Source organism: Anabas testudineus, chromosome 3 (genome assembly GCF_900324465.2).
Source record: "Anabas testudineus chromosome 3, fAnaTes1.2, whole genome shotgun sequence".
Classification (NCBI taxonomy): Eukaryota; Metazoa; Chordata; class Actinopteri; order Anabantiformes; family Anabantidae; genus Anabas; species Anabas testudineus.
Genome location: NC_046612.1, coordinates 8,677,196 through 8,703,436, shown reverse-complemented (window position 1 = coordinate 8,703,436; position 26,241 = coordinate 8,677,196). Strand labels below are relative to the sequence as shown.

At 40.9% G+C, this 26,241-nt stretch overlaps 1 protein-coding gene across 2 annotated transcripts in view; it reads right to left on the bottom strand.

Moving 5' to 3' along the window:
- Window positions 1–26,241, bottom strand: part of dennd2b (DENN domain containing 2B) — a 42,171-nt gene that overhangs the window by 8,192 nt on the left and 7,738 nt on the right. For both annotated transcript variants that reach the window (XM_026378476.1, XM_026378475.1), the window contains exons 2-14: window positions 20,795–20,893; window positions 15,785–17,062; window positions 14,348–14,493; window positions 10,419–10,540; window positions 9,700–9,915; window positions 9,245–9,341; window positions 9,036–9,080; window positions 8,536–8,720; window positions 7,416–7,525; window positions 6,035–6,104; window positions 4,417–4,494; window positions 3,111–3,251; window positions 2,830–2,978 (exon numbers count right to left, since the gene is read on the bottom strand). In XM_026378476.1, coding sequence (XP_026234261.1) covers window positions 2,830–2,978; window positions 3,111–3,251; window positions 4,417–4,494; window positions 6,035–6,104; window positions 7,416–7,525; window positions 8,536–8,720; window positions 9,036–9,080; window positions 9,245–9,341; window positions 9,700–9,915; window positions 10,419–10,540; window positions 14,348–14,493; window positions 15,785–17,062; window positions 20,795–20,868 — 2,711 coding nt within the window. In that variant the 5' untranslated portion in view covers window positions 20,869–20,893. The remainder of the gene's footprint in view (window positions 1–2,829; window positions 2,979–3,110; window positions 3,252–4,416; window positions 4,495–6,034; window positions 6,105–7,415; window positions 7,526–8,535; window positions 8,721–9,035; window positions 9,081–9,244; window positions 9,342–9,699; window positions 9,916–10,418; window positions 10,541–14,347; window positions 14,494–15,784; window positions 17,063–20,794; window positions 20,894–26,241) is intronic.

Genomic DNA, 26,241 nt, shown 5'->3' with positions numbered 1-26,241 from the left:
CATCCAGTGTAGTTTGATAACTAGTTTTGTGTTTGCATTGCAGCCTGCTGTTACCTTGTTTATGACAAAGGTTCTCAGAAGCCATTGTTTAGTTTCCTCTACAGTGTCCCTTTCTCTTCCTCTCCAACACATACTTCTCATCTTTCATTTCATTCTTTCACCTTCTCCTTTGCTACCACAACCAATATGAGAGACATCTATCTATCTTCTTATAACCGTGCATCTCAGGAATCAAATAATATTTGAGTGTCACATATCAAATTAAAGTAATGTAGGGAAACATTGGAGGAATTCAGTATTCTTGACCTGTTTTTTTAAAAGTGACTGAGGTACGTGACCCAAGGGTAAAATGTGAAGAGCTTGAAATCCTGCTACAATCTGGTTCATGAACACACATTAAACGCAGCAATCAAGATGCAAGTTTGCAACATTTGTCCAAACACAACATGTACAAATGGGCAGGCGTTTGGCAGGAGAGAAAAGGCAAAGAACGAGCTGCAGCTCATCAGTCAGTCACACACGACGGTTGTATTCGAAATATGAAACTTAAATTGCAAGTTTGTGTAACATGTATTTTTATTTGCACAAAAATGTGCTCATTGGCTTTATGCATGGGAAGTTTTTTCGTCTTTCAAAGGGAGGTCATGACGAAGGAAACTTGAGAACCACTAATCTTAACAACGCAGTCACAGCAGGGAAAGTCACCAATCCGCAGGAACACTTTTACTGTAGGAGTATTTCACTGTCATGCCAGGAGATAATTCCAGACATGCACATGCAATGGCAACTGTCCTCAGTTCTAGCCCGAGGACTGACAGAGGCTGTTTACATAAGTCTGCAGCATTTACAAAACTCACTCTGTATCTACAGGTCAGTTGAGTTAAGCAATTACAGAGTGACATAGTTGATGATGAATTTATCAGATTAGGCATCAAACTTGTTATTACAGGCATAAGATGGTGAATGATCACTCAGAAATAGTCTGTGCAGACTTTCATGTGGAAGCAACATCCTTGCTGGGAAAAACAACAAAGACTTTAGTTAAGTGAACACAACACGCCAATGAAACAAGCAACAGGCGACCCCGCGGTGAACTATTCCCTAACATGGTGCTTCCACTTGGTTCCTGCATGTATTGGATATACATTTTAAGGGAAAGAAACGTACATCATGTCCTGCTAACGAGGTATTTTGGGAATGGATTATGTACCACAGCCCCAGAGGGAGAAGCCTTTTATCAAAGTAGTCATAAATGCTGCACTGTTGAAAAAAAACACGTATCACAGGAACTCTTAATGGACGCATGCATATTTGCATATTTAAATATTTAAAGATTCTTGACACTAAAGACATGTACAAGTCAGATAAGTGAAGAATTCATATTTGTTGGTTTCTTTCTTTCTGTAACTTAAGGTTTAGTTTGAAATTTTATTTTTTCCTTTAAATATTTTAAGTAATGTTCTGCTACATAGACATTTAAACTGTGGCCAGTTTCTAACTAGCATTAAATAGAAAGTAGCTGCTGAGGTTGACAGGAATGTCATAAGTTCTGCAGATGTTTGGCCATAAACCAAAGTATCAGATGAATTTTTACAAGGATGACGGTGCTGAACGAAAACTGATTTTTAATAACCAAAGTTATTAAAATCATCCTGCGCTGAACATAAATGTCTGCACCACATGTCATGACAATGTAAACAATACTTGTTGAGACACTTCACCCAAAACCACGTCAGCCTCGTGTTGGTGCGCAAGGAAACGGATCTGAATTTCGTCTGAAACTCCGAAGCATTTCATAACACTATGTGTCATATATGAGTGAACTCGCTACAAGAAAGCATCATGAATGACTGCTGTGCTAGAGATCATTGCAGGATTTTCTGCTATTGGTCAATTTATCGTATTAAGTAATGTATGCTGAGTTATTACATGAGCCAATGGCTCCTCGATGTTATCACCTCTGGTAATGAGCAACTTAGATTGATTTTCTCCAGGGACGCAGAGAGTGCCGTCCCTCATGTGTAGGGGGTGAATGTGGCATCATAAGTCAAACGGTGACAGTCGAGCCACAGATCACAGAGGGCAGAATCGTGCACACAGGAAGAGCATTCCTTCCCCTCAAAGTCACTGCCCCCACTGATGTTTGTTTAAACTGGGCTCTGATACAAAGAGAGATTACTTCTCTATTCCAGTCCCCGCTCACTCCAATACTCTAAGTGTGTCCTTCTTTTATCTGTGACAACAGAACATGCTAGGACATTGAGTCCTTGGAGGCTCTAATCAGACCTACTCTGATCTCCTCTGTCAGACTCTTATTGGTGTGACCAATGTTATTTCTGGTATCAAAACTGGCAGCTGACTAAATGAAATGTTGTTTGACTTTATAATACTAATTAACACACAATGATCAAGCACTTCCACACAAGGTGAATCTGTTAAGTAGCCGGTAATTCTACTATTATGTGTCTGTGTGTACAGAGGATTATTGCAATTGTGCCATCATGGCCCAGGATTAGTCTAAGTGGACACACTGGAGGGCACAAGTTGAGTCAAGCTGGAAGTCTGTAAAACATTTCTAAATATCACTGGAGCCCAGCTAACAAACCTAAATATGTTCTTCATCCATCTGCATAATCATAGCCATGTATTTATACTCACAAGAGATCCCAACTAACTTTTTATTAACTTTTAATTAATCCAGTTACATACTGAACTTTATACCTGCTGAAGGACTCGTGTTCATGATGATTACCAAAACCCCGAAACACAAAATTCAGCAGACATTTTGAACACTGAAATGTAACGTGTGTTTTAATCGTGGAGCCTCACCTGAGTTTATCTGCCACAAAGATGACTCTGCGCTCCAGCAGCAGCGAAGCAAAGACTCGTATCACCTGCCGCACGCTGAGACATCTGAACAGACTGTCAAAGTCCACATGCTCCAGTCTGGAGTCAGTGGGTCGCCTCAGTTCAATGACCTGAAAATATAAGTCATCACTGTTTGTGGATGTAATTCACTGAGATATACCTGAAAATCATTTGAGTTAATGTGAATAATCGAAGTGATGAAACAGGAAACAGTTGTGTTCTGGTCTGTCAGCAGCACTGACCTCATTTCCTGCACCAGGCAGAAAGGTCTTCACTTTGATAATCTTCCCTGGTGCAGGGAAGGGTGATTCCATCAGGCTTCTCATAAAGGGATAGACCAGGGCTGCTGAGATCCCTCTCCGTCTCTCTACCTCATCCAGGATCTAAACAGAGCACCGTCTCATTAATACATTTCAACTAGTTTTAGCAGAAACAAAGCTCAAGTCTCAGTGGAAATCAGAGTTTTTCGTTTTATCTGTGTTGAATTAACTGACAAACAAGACAAAAAAGTGCACAGTCATCAAGGTTATTGCCCACGGCGACAATTAATGGAAACATATTATTATATGTTTCAGAATTAGCGATTGGCTGGAACACAGTGTTCATTTTCTGCTTTGAAAAATAGAAAATTAATTCCTTTCCAGGCCTGTGTGATTGGAAAATTCCACCTAGTGAGTCTGTCTGCCTGTCTTGATCCAAACTGCTTCCAGTCTGGAAAGCTGATTGGAGAATCTCTCGTTTTCAAGGTCATATGATATCACATCTCTCCTTCTCTCCATTTGTCAGCCTCTCTGCGTGTCTCTCTCTCTTGACGCACTCAGTTCTATTTGAAATCAAACTCTGCCATGCAATTTAATTTACCATGGAAGCACTTCTTTGTCTCAGCTTTGCTGTTGTGCACTCTTGCACCTGGTGATCACAAATCGTGCTTGTAAGCACTTTGCTCTAAAATGGGAATGTATAGCTAGAGTAATACCTACTCCATCGACATAGCACAGTTATTCTGCTTTAACTCAACTACTAAATACACATTCCTGGTTTCAGGTTTTTGACGCAGAGCTTGTCTGTTGCCTCAGTGGGGTTCACGAGGCCCCCGTTTTTAAACAGTGAATACAGCACATATGCACACTGTCTTTTAAATACCTCATGTTATTTTACACATGTCATATAGCAGCCACTTTGTTTCAACAGTCTGGATTCACTCACTTTGAATTAAAAGAGTAATCAGATAAGGCTGAAAAAGTCAAACAGGACGACTGCTCTGCTCTGCTCTGTGTTAGCACCACTGAGACAAACGTGAAGGAAACACTTACTCTGGGAAATGAAAGTAAAAAAACATAAAAAGAGTGAAATAAGGTTTATTAATGAGCAGGCATTCAGCACAAGGTCTGCTGAAAGTCATCTACTTCAGCTGTGAAACACGTTAACCACAGATAAAACACCACACGCAGCCTGCAGCTGCTTATCTGCATGAGTCAGTGTGTGCACATGCACATGCACATGCACATGCACCGTGTATGTGCGGCTAGAGGATAAGACTGAACTCACCGTGGAGAACAAGTCAAAACAGCCCAGTCTGCTGATGACACAGTATACCTCTGGAAGACGAGGTCCTTTCCCAGTCGGCTAGAAGAGAAAAAAAAAATCACAGGCTCGTTGGACACCTGTGGTAATAGACTGGAAACTTAATCTAAACACACATAACGTGGTGAGATTTATTTGAAACACAGAGTGGCAGAGGCAGTGCAGAGTGTGCACACAGAAACACAACACAAAGTTAAAAAAGGTTATGTTTTCAATAAAAGTATGGAATTGAAATGATTTAAAACAATAAATGTTATGTTATGTTATGTTATGTTATGTTATGTTATGTTATGTTATGTTATGTTATGTTATGTTATGTTATGTTATGTTATGTTATGTTATGTTATGTTATGTTGCTTAAAAACTGTAGCTGTATCTTCAAATCTAGTCTTTCATCAGAGGCTACACCAACTTCCTGAGCGCAGGTGGCTTATCTGCTCCTGCTGATTGTTTCTACCTTCTTCATCATTATGTGTTTCACGTTACGCAGACGCAGGCACTCAAACACACAGACACAAATGAACACAAGCACTCAAAAAAACACCAATCCACTTGTCCATATTAGGCATACAATTTTCTCCTCTTGTTTCTCCTCTGCTTTTCCAAATGGATGATTAAATCAACTATGTGGAGCTTGATTCAAGTCCTCAGGAATGCTCAGCGACTGCCAACTGCTGGACAGACAGCAGCGAGGAAGCAAAGCTACAGAGGGAGAGCAGCTCACCTCTTCCTCTACCTTCATTAAAATCTGCTTATATCAAGATGAATCTCAGATCAACACAGCGGATCAAGCATGAGAGCAGCAGAGTGAAGAACACTCCCAAACCTCTGAGACAATGCATACTGTAGTACTGTAAACATGCTCCGAAATAAAAACGGCAAACAAAATCACAACCACATTCGCAGGATCCCACACGGTCATGCTTTCTACCCACAAGCTAAATGGGAAGCTCAGCGAAACACTTCAAAGCTCTCTGCAGCCTCATTATGAAGAGGAAACGCTCCACAATGACAAAGTTTGGATTTTTCTTGGTTTCTCTTTGTCTTGCCACAACTCTTGTTAAACTGAGTGACTCAACCCTAACTGGCATTCAGCATTATTATATTTGTATTATAATTTTATGCACTTTTAGCTCCATCTGGGTGGTTCGTAGTTATTTCTTTCTCATTCTTTCTCATATTTGATTAATCTGATCCACCTTGCTGATCCACCAATGCACTTTAATAGTAACTTGAATCTGTGTCAACATTGTGGTCTGAATGATTGTTCAACTCCAGATATTTCTACCGCTGACCTGAACAACAAAAGGGTAAGAACATCCTGTGCCGTCATGCTGATCAGCTACAATAACGAGTTGTTGCTACACAAACTAGTTAAATCTCAGCTGCCTCCTTTTTCCTCTTTTTTTCTATTTATTTATTTATGTGATGTATTTCCTGCTGCCACAGTGAATGGTCATGTAACACGCCAATGGCCCCACAGGAAAACCGTATCACATGTTCACATAAAAAAAAAACCTCTGTCACAACAAACAGGGCTCAGCAGGGAGTGAACAGGAAGCAGAGTTTAACAGTGACTTACCAGCAGGCGTCTGCAGTACCCAAACCTCCTGCTGCCGTCCTCGCCAGTCAGCATGAAGGAGAAGGTCTCACTGCAGTACAAAACAAATGTATATAGGTGAGATTTAGAGCAAAAAGACATGAAGAAAACTGCACATAAAATAATGAAAGGCTACACTAAACCTTTTTGTTAGATCTGGCCCAGTTTTACACTTATGTAAATGCAACTGTATTAAATTTTATCCTACATGCCAGCAAGGGTGGAGGTGTTTAAAAGATAATCATAACGAGAAACCAAGTTGACAGGAATCAACAACATTAGATTATTAGTCAACATAAGATGCTGTGCCAACAATAATTATTCATGCTGTCCCAGATAGTGGATCTATATTTGCTTTGGCAGAGCTTTCTGAAGTCAGAGAAAATGACATCATTGATGTCATCAGGGTTATCTAGATTTTATTTGGAACAGAGCAGCCTGAGATCTGAAGTACAGCTGGGAAATAAAGTTGATGATGATTACAAAAGCAGTCCCACAATGATAAACTGACAAATGTAACTGTCTTATATTTGGGTCAATTATCATCACCTTATTAGGCTAAAGCAGTCGGGCTACACTGCTGATATGTCTGTGACCAAGACAAAGAAAGAATGAATGGTGGTGAGGAGAGTCAGATGTCCACGGAGGACACTGAAATTAAACCAAAGAGAGAGCGCACACTGTTGATGTGGGCGTGGGTTGGATTCCTGATGCTGGAAAACCAGCTGAGCATTATGCAGGAGAACTGTTCTGACAGGAAAACAGGAAACACAAGTATAATAAGTATATATATGAATAAGTATAATTCTCACTCTGCAGCCCCAAATGACTAGAAGTAGAGCTCAAGCTTGCAACTAAGCCTTGTGTAGTAACACTAGTTAAAACTCCTGCACTGTCACTGTGTTGATGTCATTATGTGATATAATGAGTTAAAATGACATCATAGCGACAGTATATTATGGTGAAATACTTGATGCCTGTTAGATCACAAAAGCTAATGAAAACAGTTGATAAGAGGTAAAACGTCTCAGTTGGTCACACATCAGCCTCAGTTTTACGCAGACAGGTGGAAAGTGGAGCAACTTTACACAAAGTGTCCTATAGTAGTATAGTATAGCAGAGCATAACAAGCATCCTTATATATATTATTACTGTGTTGGCTGGTGGGGAATATCAATCTTAACAAACTGAGTGATTTGAATGTGTTTTGTTTATCAATAACGGCACTAAATGTTTAGATATCTGCTGCTGTGATTTGAATATACTTTATTTAATGCCCCTCAACTAGGTGGAGTAGCCCTTCAACTGACGAGTTAGTTGTGATGAATTTGACAGTTTGCCATGTGGAAGTTTTTGTCCATACCTGGTGTACTCAGAGACTGGACACCAGTCTTTTGCGTCTGGAAAACAGAACTGAGGAATAGCTTTGAGCCTCTGCTCTGCCTCCCTCATCTGCTTGGTGGGCCTCTCTAGCTGTGAAAGCAGAGGAGAGGAGAGAAGTTTCAGTCAGCTCATTCTCCTTCATATATCTCTGTGGACATCAGCGTGACCAGTAAGGTTAAACCTTTGCTCCCTCTACTCCTCATTACTTCAACAACAGTGTTTCCCCTGGCTGGCAGAGATGTACTTCTCCCAAGGGACCATTCTGCTGTAATCTGTAGCTTTAAAATACATCTTAGCATACTCTAAGAATCCAGATTTAAATTGTCAACAATGTTAGCTCATAGTTTTTATTTCTGTGTCAACATTAAAAAATTAACATGGTTCACTGTTGTAGATAATATGTCAAGATAAGTCAATGGCTAAGAGCACACAGGGTAACACCTCTTTCTCTAACAAATATTTCCACATAACACTGACCTGTTTTATCTGTAGCATTGACATTTGCACATTTCTGACTGTGTAAAAATATGAAAACTTAAAACCACCATTTACGATGAACTGTGATGACAAGAAAGCATTTAAAATGCTGCTTCCTGTGCTACACATCAAACAAGTGTGATGTTTTGGCTCAGCCATTATCCACAAACATATCTTTATTTATTTTATAATCATTATTCCCTAACCCTTTATTCCATTGAACTGCATATTGAGTATATTTAGCACTAAAGTTGACCTTTTCCCAGAGCATTCCATAGATTTTTTAACAGATAAATGTGTTTTTCTAGACCACTAACACACTACATGATTGTTTTTTAAATGAATCCCCGCTGTCAAAGGCATTCAGCAATTATCATTATGTGGCTCTGACCCATCATAAACAGTCCACAGCGATGTATCTGTGAAGAATGTGGGATTTGTTGTTGCTGAGCTAAAATACTTAAAACCACTGGGGAGGTCATTTAATGCATTTTACTTTCACTGATGTTGCTGTCACACACGGACTTTTTCAGATTGTTTTGCTCTATGTGAAAATCATTCAGGTGTAAAAGGTGTCTGAGAGCAGCAGGAGCAGGATTCAGTTACGACTGTCATGCTTTCACCTTGGGGAACTGGTAGGTGACCTCCGGGCTGTAGGAGTTTTTGCTGGGTTTCTTTTTTAGAGAAACAACCACAAAATACTCAAAGAGTTCTCTCTCTTGCCACTCAATGAGCTGCAGCTCCAATGTGCGGTAGCTAGGGGCTCGTCGAAGGATGGACTGCAGTTTCAGCAACCTCTGAGTGTGAGCTGAGGAGGGAAGCAAACATGAATATGTAAAATGAAACGTCTAAACACAACCCACTGTTTAAATGTATATGTGAAGCAATCAGGAAATTACTTAAATGTCACTGAACAGATTTGGCCTTTCCCGACACCACTGAAAGCTTGTGAAAAAAAAAGCATCATTTTATCTCATCAGACTGTGGATATAGCAAATGTTTTGGTTACAATTTTGTGGTCTTGTTGAATCCAACTGGGAAGCTATTGAACAAGGATTGAGAAAAACAGCTCTGACTGAAAGTTCAGAGCTAACAAGAGCGTAGAACCACTGTGGTCACTCACCTTTGAACCTGTCATCAGAGTCACTCTCGCTCTCGCTGTTGTCATCTGGAGGCAGACGTAAGACAGACAAGACTTTGGTGAAAGGGAAAATTCACAAACATGTTTATGCCACAAGCGAAGTACAGTGATAACTGTCTGTGGGTGGCTGAGACGCAAATATTTACTCACTTATCTGGGCCATGTCTAAAGGGACTACAGTGAGCCCTTACCTCTAAGAGATGCAGTCTCAACACTGGACATGGACAGTTTCTTCAGCCTCTTCTTCCCACGTTTAGTGCAGTAAATAGAGTTGATCCTCTGGACCAGCTGCAAACAAAGGAAAGAGGAAATTCTGGGAAGTCTTGTTTCTTTTGAATCTAAATATAGTGGAAGTAGGGAAGTACCTGGCCAAAAGTAACAAGAGGTTTAATGTGATTTGAGGTTTTTAGAAAAATCAAACAGGAAGGCTTTGAGGAGAATTCTTGAGAAACTCATGCAATAATTATATGCATCAAGGCACTTTGTTTCAAAACTGTCTTTTCCAAACTGAGGAATTACAAATGATCCAAAGCTGCTGACTGAGATGGGCCCTGAAGAAACCCTGAGCTGGTCTGTGCTACAGGAAACGACAGAGAACACAGTCAGAGCTCTGCAAGGACTTAGAGTAGGATCTAGTCTTGTGTACCTTGGGGATCCTCCAGTGCCTGTGTGAGGACAGGGTATCACTGGTGCCACAGAGGCTATTATCCAGGAGGCCACAGGGTGAAGATGATACTCCCAGCTGGGGGAGAAGCAGCATTTCATCATGGCTGTAGCGTTTGGACAACTGTGACATCCGGTGGCTCTTCCTGTCACTTGGGCCAGGCAGGCGAAGGGACTGGCTACTGGGTTTAGAAGGCAACTAAGCAGAGAGAACAGAAGGACAACAAGGAAGGTTTGATACAACTCATTGACAAGGTTTTCCAAAATCACTTTTAAAGCTGCAAGCTATTTTCCTTTATGTTATAATCATGTGACAGCAATGATCCCACAAAAATGAACTCATCTCATCATGACAGATATGTTTTAAATAATGTAGGAAGCAGAGGAACAACAACGTATTTTACAGTATTTTTACCATATTAAACTACCACCAGTAACTACAGTGTTCCTCTCCTGTTTCTATAATGAGACAAGTTCTTCAGTGCTGAAGGGAGGAGGCCACACCTGCAGACAGGATCATCAGATGTAAACACAGTAGTCTGTTTCCTGCGGTGCCACAAATGAGGTGTGAGATTCTTTAAAAGATCTAGTCAAGCATTCAACCCCGTCACCTAGTTAGAGGGTTTACTTCACTGAGGGGATACACATCTTTAATGTTTACAGTGTCATGTTGATCCCAACCAGGTGCTGTATATGACTTACTTGAGGCGGAGAGTTCAGCTTCCTGTCCATGGTGCTCCACGATCTGCTGCTCTCTAACAAGCAAGTTTTCCGACCCAGACTCTTGCGCTTCAGGTCAACATCCTCATACGGGTTCTCCTTCTCTGTGGGGATGAAGTATTCAGATATAACGTCAGCAGTAAAGCGAGCAACTGTGCAAGACCAGAAGGATGCTTTCGACGGAAGACAGATGAGGTCAAAAAGGATAAACAGGGGGCAGTAAAGGGCCTCAGGGGCCTCCCTAAGGTTAGTCTCACAATAGATGAGTCATAAAAGGTAGGTCAAAGGTCACTCCCAGGCGGCTCAAGCAAACTCCTTTTTTTTTTCAAAACAGTTACTTTTGGCACTTTGCCCCAAAACCCCCAGTGGGCCCAGATGAAACTTCTGCGCTGGTGAGTCACTGTCCAGGCATGAAAGTTGTCTGCTGTGAGAGATGGAGAGGAGGGTCATCCTCTTAGTCTCCGGCAGCACACTTTGTTCAAATATTGTAAGGAGTTCCGCTGCTTATCTTTTAATTAATACAGTAACCTTTATACATATTTATTCCTTCTTTTGAAGGATAAATGTGCAATAACGAGGAGATGCCTGCAAATAAGGAATGCATACAGCATGAAAACCACAGTTTAGGCCCATACCAGCGTCTCAACTGTTGATTTTAAAGAAAGGACAATAAAAAACACATGAAGTCACAATATCCACGGACTGCCCTACTTCAATCAATAAATGATAGCAGGAAAGGAAGGAAAATGAACATTACAGAACCCTGCATTGCTCTCACTGATGTCACTTGGCAGAGAACCAACCTCAATAAAGAGAAACTTGTGTAACACCACAGTCCATGTCTATTCAGACATGTGCTCTGAGAATAGCTTTTTGGCAGGGGCTGAACAAGGTTGTGAGAAAGTGAAGAAACCACAGTGAAGAATAAAAACAGAGCCAGATGGCGTCGAAATACATGAGGGGAACTTTTAAAAGAAAGAAAAGCAGTGTTATCTGTCAGTAGAAAGGAAAAGACTAAAAACCTATTTGGTAGCTGCGCAGTTTTTTGCTGATTTTGCCGGTGGAAAACTCGATGAACTCGCCTTTTCAAACAATGAGTGAGTGTTTTAAAGACATAGGAGATTAACCTACAGGCAAAGCTTTGTTTTGTTATCTACTTTTAGGTTAATCATTGAACTTGTCTGGGGTAAATACACACACCCATGCACGCATAGTCGTTCCACATGCAGTGCCAGGAATCTTTAGAGCGTTATGTTGTGTCACACAGTAAATTAGCTTAGTGGAGTGATTTTCTGTGCATCATTAAAGCCGAGGAGCAGAATAAGAGGGCTCAGTCTGGCCCCACGTTGTGCCACTACTCCATTAAACTGAAGCAATACTGTAATGAGAGCCTGCTGGGAAAATGATATGTCTATATAGTTGCTTATGTACTAGAGGGTACTAATCTACTCCTCTGATTACAAACATCCAGATCTGTTGCTAACACACCCCCAGACACACAGCATTATGTAGGGAGTGGACACACCTCGGCTGCACACTGTGATTGTACATTTCTGTGTACACAATGGACTCTCTGGGCAGGGCGAGGCACAGAACATACTACACCAACAATGTAAGTTTACCCTGAAAATGGACAAGCTACAATACGAAGGTGCCACTCACCCATTCAAATACACCAAGGACAAGGATTACAGTTTCATAACAACATCTGGCAGCGCCACAAACCATAGTGTGTAAATTATGGAGACACTACTTAAAGGAATTTACTGTATTTTAGGCACCAAACGTGAAAACATAGGCCCAACTGCATGAGTACTTATGTGACTATGTACAACTTGATTAGAATATGAACCACACATTACTTAGACAAAACAGTCTTCAAGGTTTATTCACAAGAGCAAAAAACCCTTTACAAATTACCCCAGTGAAACTAACACACTGTGCGACTCAACAAAACAGACAGCTGAATCATAGCATCACCGGCGAACAGCTTGTGATTCATCAGTCTGTAAACAGATCATTCATTTGCACTCCATTTATCAACTCCACTGGTTTAAAGCACTTAAACAGTCGTCTAGTATCCCAGTTATTCATGTAACAGTGGTAAGACTGTAGCACTGGCCACAATTGACTTGCACTGTTAAGATAAACATTTAACATCAAGCACAGGTGCCAAAATCCAAGATGGCGTGAGTCAATGTCCTACCAAGACGAGTGGAAGGAAGCCCAGATGTCCTCACAGAGTTCAGAAAACATGTGGGGACTTTTGGTTTTTAGTGTGAGATGCTTGTTAAAATACGAGCACAGGGGGACAAAAACGTGGCTGCTTTCCTACTGCTGTGGCAGCTTCTCTAATGGATCATCTGACCTGTAAACCACTGCGTGGTGCCGGTGGAAACAATTGCTCTCCACCATTAGGACTTCAGTTTGAATCCTTTTGTTTGAAATAGCTGGAGCAAGTTCAAACTCACTCATGCTCATGTCAGGAACAAACAGAGATTGGTAAAAGTGGTGCTCCAAACAGCTAACTCCACACGAGCAGGGCTGGATGAACAGTGGAGGCTTTGTTGGGATTCATATGAAAATCAGTAATGCCCTGACGCTCTATCTAAGACTGCTGCACATCCTCAGATTAAAATGCTGAGGAGCACAACATGGCTACTGGCAGTAATACCAAGTCATCTAATACTTGCATATGAAAAAAAGCCCTTATTTGGTCATCATTTATCATCACTGCATATGAAACTTTTTTACTGCAAATGAAATCCAAGCTTCGTCATGAGACTACACACACACACTGACACACATTTCCACCACATTAAGTATGCACTGGGGGAGCTGGCAGTAGGACTGGGCAGAAGTCCTAGGGTCATTTGCTAGTAGAAAGGAATTTGGCTCTTCAACACATCCAGCATTTCATACACGCATTATCTCAGAGAAGTTTTGAGTTGATCCGAAGCACAGTGAGATACGCAAGGTGTTGAAAAAGAGTTGAAATGTGAATAACATAAAGATCTTTTTTTGATAACTTTGTGGCTACAATTGATCAAAAATCAAATCTGTTAATGAATTTTTTCAGTGCTTTTGCTCTATGAATAGCTTTCAGTAGTGTATTGGAGAGTAGTGTTAAATGGACAAATCTAATATAATCTACACAACCACTTTATCCATTAATTGTATGCAATGACTTCCCCCACAATGAGATTATTACTACGACACAGCTCCACATGAGGCAGATGCAAGTGGACGAACTACACTCCCAGTCTCATTACACTAGGCCAAACTGCACATGTGTTATTGTTTTAGCTAAAACACATGACTACTGTCTTTTAAAGCCACTGTTGCATTCACAATACCCACACAATGTCTGTATTTATTCTTCCCGGTAGCGCGACTGATACAGGAGAAACTGGTTTTAATTTAACTGGTGTCACACATGTCCCAAAATAGGAGGTATTTAGTCAAAAAAAGAAGAACTGTGTCATAGATGTGCATTTTGGACACGAGTAAGAACAACTGTTTGATTCATAAAATGTTAGGAAAGAGTAAAGATTGCCCATCTACAATTTCCCAAAGCCCAGGATGACAAATATTATGTTTTGTCAGACCTGCAATCCAAAAACAAAAATATATAGTATACTATCAGAGAAAACGAAATTCTATATAATTTAAAAGAGGACAACCAGCAAATATGCACATACACAAGCTAAAACCACACTTTTGCCATTTTGACTTAAAATAGTGACATATGATAAAGCGCCATGGTAGCCCAATGGTTACGGCGCATGCCACATAACTGCAGCATCCCGGGTTTGAGTCTGGCTAGAGGCCAAATGTGTAATATGATTAATGCGTTTTTTACTAGCCTCGTTTCAACCATGTTTTCAAAGCTACTGAATCATTTTGCTTACCTACGATGTCCTCATAGGCATTCTCCTCTAAAGTGCTTTTAGAAGTGGGTCGACCCCGTGCGTCTGTGGTCAGTGTGCCATTCTCCGTTGGTGAGGATGGATATGAAGATGGCACACTCGTAGCATCCTCAGACTCACATGACTCTCTGGAAAGAAATAAAGCAAGTCAAAACACACCAAGACAGATGCACAGCTGCACACAGAAAATGACAAGGTGTAAGAGTAAGAGTCTAGGTAGAGTTTAAATAGTCCAGGCAGTTTTATTTCATCATTCTCCACTTTTTGTCAGGTGGCAATGGACTACCTCCAAACAGGTGAAAAGGTGGTTAAGACACTTCTTAACGTCCAAAACATTCCCTTACACCTCAAAAACTTTAAATCTATCAACTACTAATCCTTAACTATATAAAAGAGATAACCACTATGTGCTTCAATCACAAGAAAATCCTGATAAGTCACAAGTAAACATGCAGATCTTACTATTCTCTGTCTTTGCAAAACGTAAAGCACACATCACACGTCAAGTCAGAGGAACTTTGCTACAGTAGTGACGGATCTACAGTATGGTCACGCTGTGCCATCGACAGCTTGTGGCTTTTAAGCCTGGTCTGAAATTGCTACAGCCACAGGAATGTTAAACACAGGCTCCAAGGGAAGGATGTTTAAGTATTTCATCCCAATTTCACATAGGAGAGGCCCAACGCTCACTCAAAAACCTGAGGACGTCTGATGCTGAGAGATGTAAGTTAAAAGTAAAAGAGAAGAAGACGACAGTAACCAAGGTTCAGCTCATTTGAATCTGATATATCAAGTGGTCAGCACCGTGTATGATATATTCAGCAGGTATTTACCTCATTATAAACATTTTTCCTTTTGATTAATGTATGAAACCTTCAATGACCATCATGCTTTTTAGCTGAACAAACATGTTGTTTATTATTTTTTTGCTTTTGGCAAATGTAAATGTTTCAACACTGATCTTCACTTCAAATCCTGAATGAAAAACAAAAATGTTCTGATGACATTCACTCCTGGAAGCTGTCCAGTACAACCCCAGTGTGACCTGTGTCCACAGAGCAGCTCCACTGGCAAAGTAGAGATTAAGTGCTTTGCTCAAGGGCGCGACAGTGGTGTGAATGAGGGAGGGGACAAGCTCTACTGTTTTATCACTTGTCCCACCCAGATTTAATCCTTCAATCCAGATTTGTCCCAATACCACAACCAGACATACACCAACAAACAACACCTGTGAACTGCTGCTCACAACTTTTACAACTGATCTAAAGAACATAACAACAGCATCTGTCTTGACACAGCTTCCAGTGCTTTAGCTCAGCACTGATCTGTTGCCAACACTCACTTTCTCCATAACTTTGCACACTACTGCAAAAATATTGTGTTTTTTAATTATTATTCAAATGACACTAATATTCTCACCTGTCCTGGATTCTCATAGGGGTGTTCCCCTCTGTCTTTGCAGATCGTGGTATGCCTGGTGCAGGGGTGGAGGGCAAAGGCGGGGGAGACTCAGAGGCTCTATTTGGAGGTAGTCCGTTGGCTGGCAACGCACCCTTCTGGTCCTGCTTGGCGTCATACTCAAAAGTGCGTTTGGGTTTCGGTAAGGGGTTGACTGGTGTGCCGGTAGAAGTGTGCTGTCCGGGTGGTTCTGGGCTCTCTGACCTGGCTGAGCTCACACTAAACCTTTGTCTCAGTTTAGAGAGTTTATCAGACACAACAACAGACTCGGGTTCAGTGGCCACTGAGCAAATGCTGCTGCGCTTACTGGTGCATGTACTGTCAAAGTCGTCTCCTATTAAAAAGGATTTTTGCCTTGTCTTGTCTGGAGCATAGCAGTTACTCAGATAACGTGGAGGGGGTGGGCTGGGATTCTCCTTCAGCGCTTGCTCTATCTTTTGTATCCTGTTGAGAACTGCTGACGTTTCCTTCCGAGCAGACATGGAACGTACAAATGTTCCCGAGGACTCCGTCTTGCCTATCCTTTTCTGGAAACGACCGAGGCCATCTCTGTCTGAAACTCCTTCCTCTTCCTCTGTCTCTGTGTAGGAGCACTCTGAGAATGCTGTGCTCATCCTGCGAACTCCTTTAAAGTCAAAAGTCTTCTCACTACAGGGAGAAGACAACAGACTCGGGCAGCCCTCACTGCCCCCTACACGCTCCCCTCCCCTTTTATCCAGACACAAGCTCATCCTAGGCAGAGACACCCTCCTGCACTCCCATTCTGAGATTTTTTTCCGGATTGTGGTGGAGGGAACACCTGCTACTGATCGGGTGAGAGAGAGGGTGCGCTTGTGGTTTTGGTTAGATGAAGGTCCGAGGGAGAGTGTGCTCCAGCTTAGGGGTCTACCATTAAGTCCATCTCCTGCAGAGAGATCCCCTTGTTTCTCCTTCTGCTCCTGGACAGCCTGACTTTCCTGACAGGATTTGGTTTGAGCTGGGGGTTTATATATGGAGAGCCTGTTGTCCAGGCAGCAGATGCTCTTTGACTTGGTGAGCCGACCTTGGGAGTCAGTGTCACCTGTGAGCGATGCACCGCTGCACAGGCTAGCGGTTTTGCTGCTCCAGCCAGCACGTACCAGAAACCTGCCGTCAGTCCGGAGGTACCTACTCTGCTTCCCAGAGTTCTCACTGTCGCTGAGGAGAGGCTGCTGGCTCTGCCCCTGGCTGGCGGAAAAAACAGGTGATGTAGACTGACACCTAGAGCAAGACAAAGAAAGGTGTGAATAAACATTGGAAACACTGAAGCGGTTATCTTAAAATAACACATTCCACCACAGCAGATATAGTATTAAGAAACAAAAAGGGACAAATCGTAAACGCTCCCAACAAATCGACTCAACCGAGCAGCTCGAAAAGCAAAAGAAACTCAATGTGGAACAGATGGAAGAGAAGTGTAAAGAATCAGCTTAAGTTTTGAATTCATTTCCACGATCAAAGACAGAATGAAAGCCTGAGCCCATTTATTTAGAATAACCACAGGAAAGTATTTGGCAGCGTGAGATTAAAATAAAGGCCAAAGGAAATATAGACTACATTAAAATGCCACTGTGGATTTCTCCAACTAATCAAAATAGAGGAGTATGCCGAGAAAGATTCATTACAGCAGTCTTACCTGTAAAAGTTTCACTATGGGTCTCTAGTCCTCAAAGTATTTTCTGAATCCTGCAGCTAGGTGATAGTACTGTAGGTGCTACAGCAGTTCTAAGCTTACTGTACCAGAGTTCAAAACACACACACTTTCCCACGACGCTCACCTGCAATAAACTTTCCACAGACTGACAAACTTTCCCTTTAGTTCCCTGATACCAAACTACACAAGAACCTTGTCATGACTTGGATACTGACTAACTCTTGCGAAAGTGGAGCACTGGGAGATCTGATGTCACAGCTATGGCTAGAATAACAAGCATTATGGGAGGAGGAAGCTGAGGGCTGCGGACTGTGATCCAACAATGCAGGTTGGGACAGATCTCGCTTCACACCTATCTGCCCTTCCCTGGTTTCATTCCTCCTGCTCCAGGGTGGGGAGATTTTTTACAGTCAGGAACCTGCAAGCTGCAGGCATGATGGATGCAGCTTATTTTACATCCCTTCAAAAAAATATGAGAATTAAAGACGACAACTGAAGTCTTGATGTTTTTACTGCTCTGTAGTTCTCCAAGTCGGACGAATAGATTGTTAAGCATATCAAAGTATGTAAGGTACAAATAAAAATGTAAAATAATCAATTTGTCTGTAAATATTCCACAATACAAACAGAAAGGTTGTATCTACTTTTTGTAGGTTACTCCCCTGTGACTAACATATCTTCAAATATTACATTATTATATGCATTAGAATAACATTAGTCTACTTTATTTGACAGGAAGATCACAAAATTAGCCAAAAGGCTCATTTTTCTCTGACATGTCTGGAAGATTAGTGATGTTGTTGGCAGAGCTGAGTTTTAACTATTTCACATACTGAGGTAGTTAAGTCCAGTCAAAGTGGTTTCCACTGTCTGTGTCAGGCCCTTTGAATGAATCACAAGATGAGACGGAGATAATTAACAAGAGAGGAAGGAAAAAAACAAGGATCTAACTCAGCACTTCTGTCTAATCCTTCTTCTTCTGTGCATTATTGAATGATTTGAGCAGTTAAGGAAAAAAAACCACAAGATGTTTTGAGGGGACACATGTCTTTGGTGAAACTACTAACAACTTATAGACGTCAGAAACCTGTGGCGAGGAGCCCTGATCAACACAGTTTTGTTTTTTTTTGTAAAGTAACTGTAGCTGTCGGGTCTGTAATGTAGTAGAGTTAAAGTAAAATACTCAAGCAAAGCACAAGAACCTCAAAATTATACTGAGGTACAGTGGTTTTACAAAGAGAAGACTTTTTGAGCACATGCTTACATTAATCAGGGGTCCAGCACTTGACATGCTGCAGTGGTCAGTGGGGAGATATTAGGGAAAAAGGAGTGTGGCTAAGACAGACAGATACATTTCAATGGGGAATGTTTCAGACAAAATACTAATGCCAAATACAATCAAATGCACTGAGTTAAATCGAGGTAGTTTTTTTCTTTTCATGTTTGTTTTGTTGTATATTATTTAGTTTTTGTGTAGTTTTGTTTTCATGTTTGTCTTTATTTGCTTTGACTCATGCACCATTATCCCATATACCACATTGTAAATGAAATGTGATTTCATTACAAAGCAGCAGATTTAATCAACTGAAGTGACACAGACTGTAATAATATTATGCCTCATATAGCTACAGTTGCTCCTTTACACCGTGAAATAAAATGCAGATAGCAGCATCAAGACCTCTCAATTAGACCTTAAGGAAAATATATTCAGAACTGTTGTCTATTTAGGGCTTGTGGACCTTTATGTGGTTCTGGATCATGCTTGTAAAAATAAGCCCAGTTTAGTCAGCTTGATGTGGACTGACCACACATATAGTGTAGTACAAAGAGCTGAATGCCAGTCACAAGAAACTGACCTCTGGCTTTCACTCCGTCTTCCAGGACATGCTAACCACAATCCACTTCCTGTTCCTATCCAGGATGGAGAAAGCAGACTGCTCACAGGACCAGCGCTTCTACGATTATACACTAGCTCGACATATGTTAACGTGATCATCTCCCAGATGTTTTCTCTTCGCTTGTTCATTTGTAAACATATATAAAACTGAACCAGCACGAATGGAATCAAGCACTTCTTAGATATCCATGAATAAGATAAGGTGAAGGTGTATTTCTTAGAAAATAAAACATTATTGTTTAAAAACAGGAAACTGGAGGAGAATCCAGTTTTGTCACCGTGTTGCTGCATGTTGCAATTTGTGCTTCTTGAGGCTACACACTTCAAAACAGGTGTAATTTGTCCTAGAAACTGATTCCTGGTTGATTTTCATATTTATAGCACTACTCAACACAACTAATTCCTCTATATCTGTTAGAACATGAGCTGCAAAGCATCTTTGGCTCACGTGTTTTGAATGTGAAGTTGAAAAATCAAGGATAAAATAAAGCCCATGAGGTCTGCAAGCTAATGCTAACACACAGAGCCCCACTACGGCGATAATTCAATTTATAAAAAGAGGATATGGTAAAATGGTAAAACAGCTGGGTCATGCAGTCAGGAGGGTGCAGCGGGTTTGCAGGTTCTGTGCACATTTGACAATCTGTGGTAAACACACTTAGCAGCAAATTCATTTTGCATAATAACATTAGTTTGTGTTAGTTACCACTTCAAGTGGTCTAATACCACAGCACAAGCAATTACATAAACCTGCTGCCACACGTTACATTACATTCTGTGTTGTTATACCAACTTTCCTGTCTGTGTTTACCACCAGTAACTTTGCTATTTGTGAACACACCAACAAACACACTAAAGCTCATAATCATCTCCGTTAAACTCAGCAGTCAGACCGTCACAGGCTGCGGTGACAATCTGAGCACAGATCACACCTGTGCCTGTGCCGTACAGCGATCGCGTGCTGGTGAGATGAGACGAATCCTTTTCTGACCAAACTGCAGAGTTACTGCTGAGAACTTTTGAGCTTATTAAAAATGGACAGGATGATAGTCCATAAGACTGAATAGTTAAGATATCACATGTCATTCCCAAAGTTTGTTTTCGTTTCCCAGCAGGACACTGTCAGCTCTCAACATGCTAACACAAGCTTCAGCTCACTACTCAAAGTTCAGAGCTGCACAGGGCCCTTGTCCAGGATACAGGATCATACTTGCAAAAACTTTGGAAGTCTTATCATGACTGACAATAATGAGTCGTACTTTCCCATGAGAAAAAAAAAAACTACAACAGACGTGGTTGAAAATGAATCAACAGATACTACAGTAAGTTTCCTATATTTAAAAACAAAATAAGCTGTCATATACAATGTACATGTTCCCCAGCCCTCCCACATGTCACTGACCTGTCAGGGACGTCCCGAGGAGCTTTACCCCCTCCTGCACGAGAGACGGCCTTCGAACTCTTGTTGGCAGTCATGTTTGTTTGCAAACTGCCCGCTCACCTGAGGACAAACACAAGAACATGGTACATGAAAAAGTTACGGCTTTGAAGGCATTTCAGCAAAGACAAAAAAATAAATAAATAAAATGGCACGGGCACAGAAAACCACAGATTCAAAACTGTGATGAACGTACAAATTAATCGAATGCCAAGAACCAGAGGACCAACAATTCTCTCAGACCACAATGAGGACACCGGATAAAACAGGGAGTTCCATCAGTCTCATCTGACTCAAACTGGCTGCACAGCTCTGTTCCCCACTAAATCACAGGTTCACATAGTAAATATTGGACTCTCCAATCAATATCAGCTGGACTCGACTCAAGCTGTAACGCTCTCAACCTAAAGTCTACCAGAAGTGAACCGACAAATAAACACAGCGTGCCCCACTTCAGCACATCTGCCATGTTGTATCTCCAGTTTAAACACTGCAGACGACTTTCAACAAAGCAGAAGTAAATGACCGCTAACACAGCATGTAGACAAGTTGTGCCAAAGAAACTCTCAGCCACAGCTATTTCTACATTTAAAAAAATAACCCAGCATAGATCCAGTCTGTGTTGGGATATTCCGTCTACAGAAGCAGCCCCTGAACTCCAGGTTTGTGTGCACATCTGAAAGCAACCACGTGTTTGTGTATTTAATCAGTCGATCATTCTAAGTTGAACAATTTAGCACAATTTAGAGGCTGCAGATACTTATAGGTACAATATGCAACTTAAGCTACTGTAGCACTAGCATGAGACTGGAAATCCATCCCTCCTACTCCTTGCTCTGAAGCACTGTGCTCTGCCCAACGACAGTGCTAGTCGTCTTCATGAAAACAATGAAAAGGCTCCAAAACTTACTAATGAAGCAAAAATAAATGAAAACTTGTGATTGGTTAGAAGAGTGAGCCTCACTCAGAAAAAATATATCTCTGTTTGTATTTTCTATTAAAACTGTTATATAGTGACAATCTAAAATCATGTAGTATTGGTTTATATTGAACATTACTGACATTTGAGAGCTGAGAAACTCAGATAAATATCAGATAAATATCCAGCAGAGCAGTTCAGCACATCCTCCCTTCAAACTGGAGGCTATTGCCCTTTAAAATCACTTTCTTAAATGCTGCATTGACCCCTTCATGAAAGCTCAAAGCTATTGTTCTGGTGCATAAGGAGGTCAAATGGAGATCCCAAGTGATCAGAGGTGGAGGATGGGAGGGTGCTTGGCAGCATGACTTGTTTACAGGAAGTTGTTGTATGAAGAAGCCAGCCAACCAGTAGTGGAGCTGAGTCCTATAGAGACAGATGAGGAGAGAGAGGGAGCATTCCTGCTGTCAGCTATTTCCTGTAACTGTGGACTGGCCGGGTATGCATCATTATTTTCATCTTTTTCACACAAACAGTGATGTTGTCTTGTGCTGCTCACAACTCTTCTTCTTTCCTGTTGTCATTCTGGGTTTTAGACTACGAGGTCCCTACATCAGTGATCCATAACCGCATTTGCAACAAGGTGTGTGTTTTTTAGATGCCAAAACTGAACTAAACAAAACTGATAAATAATTTCTCCATGTTTTATGTTATTTTAACACATTTACAAAACCGTTCTGAATATGTAAAACTCAAAGTGCATCAACGAAAAAAAGCAGAACTAAAATATAATCTGTCAAACTTAAAATTTAACTTTAAATTTTACATTCTGCTTACATAAAATAAATATACGTATATAAAATTCAGACACTGTGACAAAATATCTATATCTGGTTAATACCTGCTGAATGAATTTTGTATTTTTGAATATTCTTATTGGAAACACAAAGTCATTTTCATTTGTGACACCTCAAAGCTGTGGCCAAGACGCGTGCATGTTCCTCACTTTTAAGTTTATTTGGATAAAAATGACTCAATGTAAAAATAAATAATTTTCATTGTTGGACTGAAAAAGCTACAATTAGGGAAATGGGTCAGCGAGGCACAAGATGGACTTCAGAGTGTAAACACCAAGGCGTTAGCCAAGTGACTTCCTGAGGTGTGATACCATCTCCCTACACAAAATCACAGGCTGTAAACAACCACTTCTAAGAAAGCTCTAGAGTACCTTTAAAGTGCATTCAACCAGATTCAAGACAGATTTTCCCTTGAGATGTCAGAACATTAAACATTGAGCTGTCAACGGCTCGTCAATGCAGATGGGAGACATTAATTCAATATCTACTGCTTCTTGATATTGAAACTGATTGGTGTTAAAATGTTTGCAGTTTTAGAGAAAGAGAATGAGAGCTCTTATTCTAGTAATCAGTTTGTGGAGGAGTTTTCTCAAATCTAAATAAATATATGGGTGCAGAGCAACATTAGCATTCATTTGGTTGTGCTTCTGTCAACAACAACACTAATGAGAATGGTGGGACTGAACCACAGACAGTAAATCTGAGGGCTACACAACCTTAACAAGAAACCTAAGGACAATAAAAAAGAGTCTTGAAGAAGTTGTTTGACCTTATTGTTGATGACCTGGATTAAAAATGTCATTGACCAAACAGATTTAGTATCAAATATGAGCAAATATAAGGCGTAACATACCCTGGCAGCACATGACGCACTGTTTTCTATGTAAGCACTCCTACACACTGGTAGCAGCTTGATGCGTGCCACTGCATCTTTGAGGGATTTGACACTGTTCTTCTGTATATGTCCACAATCCTCTGTGAAAAGGCCTGTTGTTACTTTGTCAAGCTAAAAGTTCCACTTCCCTACTTTCAGAAAGCTCTACCACTCAACCTCTAAACTTCTAGCACATACTGTGTGTAACAGAGAGGTGAAAAAAGGCATCAGTGAGTTTTTCTGCCTTTGATAAGGATAAAAAACAAAGTCAAAATGTCGTTTCAAGGTACTCAAAATCGACTTCTTAATGATCTAGTTCAGAGCTTTTCCATTTTTGCGGATGTTCATGTTCAGAGGTTATAATTGATTACGTGAGAGGCCTATCAATGATGCACATTTTCCTCAGCAACAAGAGCATATTCATGAAACAGGACTACACAGTGTCTCCATTAGACTGTTTGGGCTGGTGCACAAGAGCCCTTTGTGTTCAACATGTCCTTGAGAAGGAGATGTGGTTAAAAAGTGAGTGTTTTATCAGCTGTCTGCGTGTGTTTGTGTGTGTGTGTGTGTGTGTGTGTGTGTGTGTGTGTGTGTGTGTGTGTGTGTGTGTGTGTGTGTGGTATTTTGGCTCCAAACCATTACTGCGAGCACATTTTAGCTGGTCCTTGTGACTTTGAAGGACTGTTTGAGGGTTAAAATGTTTTTAGAGTTAAGGTTAGAATTCAGTTTAGGTCGGGGTAAGATAATGAATTATGTCAGTGCGTGCCCCCCGAGTTTCAAAAGAGAGCCCACACATCGTCCTTGGTCCCGTCACATTTAACAGCTCATCTGATACACAGGAATGTACTAATATTTTCCCTTTCCATCACACCATGGCTGCATTTAAAGTATTAAAGAATGTTTTTAGAGGTTGAAAGAAAGCACAGGAAAGAGGCAGAAACAACTGGACCTGATGCCAGGAGCCTCTTTCTCATTCACAAAAGACTACACACACACACACACATGCACTCCCTCAGCACCTGGCATTTGATGTTCAGACTATGAAGGCATTTAGACTGTTCAGGCTTTTATGTAAGAATTTCAAGACGTCACGATGGACAGAGTTTCATTAACTTGAGGCTAGGTCTACTGTAAAGTCTTTGTTTATCCTGAAACATGCAGTAGCAGACAGCAGCTTCTGGAAACAGAGGCTAATAATCCTTTTCTTCTGTTTCTAGCTGACCTGGTCTTCACTTTCTGCTGATCAGCAACCTGACTTCAAGGTTTTTAAAACCACTGCGGAGCTCACAGGCAGCCAAGAAGCAATGGGGGGAAAAGGTAGAGCGAAAATCTCTGCAAATTCTCAACACTTTCCACACGTCATAACTCACTGGCAGACGTGTGTACATGAGCCCACACAGTGATCCACGCCATTGTTTCAGTATCTGCAGAAAGACCAGTTTTGTCCCCAGTGGACAAAAAGACGCTTGAGCTTGTTGAGTCAGGTCATGTTGGTAGATCAGTGTGGGAGTGCATAAATACGCTGGTAGCAGGGAATCCAGCTCTTGATACTGAAGATAACACAGTTCACATTAAAGAATTTACAGCACGCATATGAACTGTGCAAATCACTACAGTGGATACACGGCATGTAAAGATTTAGTTGGTAATCTGACTGTGTGGGGGGCAGTTTTAGGCCTGACAGTGTCTGTGTGTGACTATACAGAAGAAAACCACCAAGGTTGATGCTACTGGCAGTTGCACACAGCCAAACCTATATAACTACCCTCTCTACCACATTGTTCGATGTGCTGCCACTGTAGCTCAATGGACCAGGTGGAACCAATTCTTGGAATCTTTTTTTAACTCCTTTTTTTTAGCCATTTAAGTTTTTTTTCACAGTAATTGTGGCATGTTTTCTCTTTGTGGAAAAGAGGAAAAACCTTTCTGTGTAACCTAGATATGAGCGTGCACAGCTGCAGAGGCAGGCATGTGGAAAACAGGCTTATATCCATCTGAGCTGCAGCAGGGGGGCTAGAATTTGTGTCACAGCGCTGACCCCTGACACAAGTATTTCCAAGGACATAAACTAGATAAGATGTTTGCCTCTGTTTGAATCAACAAAACAAAAATGTATACGTCATCTACTTTATTTGCCTATTTACATTAAAACATGCAGGTCATTAGCAATTTAATCCTTAATGTCTGAGAAAAGCAAAACTGTAAACAGATGTTAAGTAAGTATTGTGGAGACAAGGATAAAGAAGTGGGACAAGGACCTGTCATCCTTCAAAAACCTGTATCCATAAATGTTCAGACATAAAATCTTGTCTTGTTGGTTTCTTTAGATCATTAATGTAATCCTTCCCTAACCACGAATTAGAATTTGTCTGGTAAAGTTAACGTAACCCTTGAGGAGACAGTGTGTGGAAAAGTAGCCGTATATGAATCAAATGACCTAATTACAAATCGAAACTGCAAATAAAATTCATTTTGACCTGTTGGTTTCTGTTGGCATTTCTATGCATGACATACTGTAAGTCATCAGTAAACTGAAACAACTGAAAATGATCTCATACTGCACTGATACGATAATATCGCGCATATGATGACAACATTGGACAAAGAAGCAGCTGCAGTTATGTGGAGACCGTGTATGTAAATCAAGGTGTGCAGATTATTACTGTACCATCTATTCTGAATATCAACAGGTTCTGACAAATGTTTGAAGGCTGCAAGGTTCACGAACATAGCTGTCAGCAAGCAAAGATATCAAAGGTAA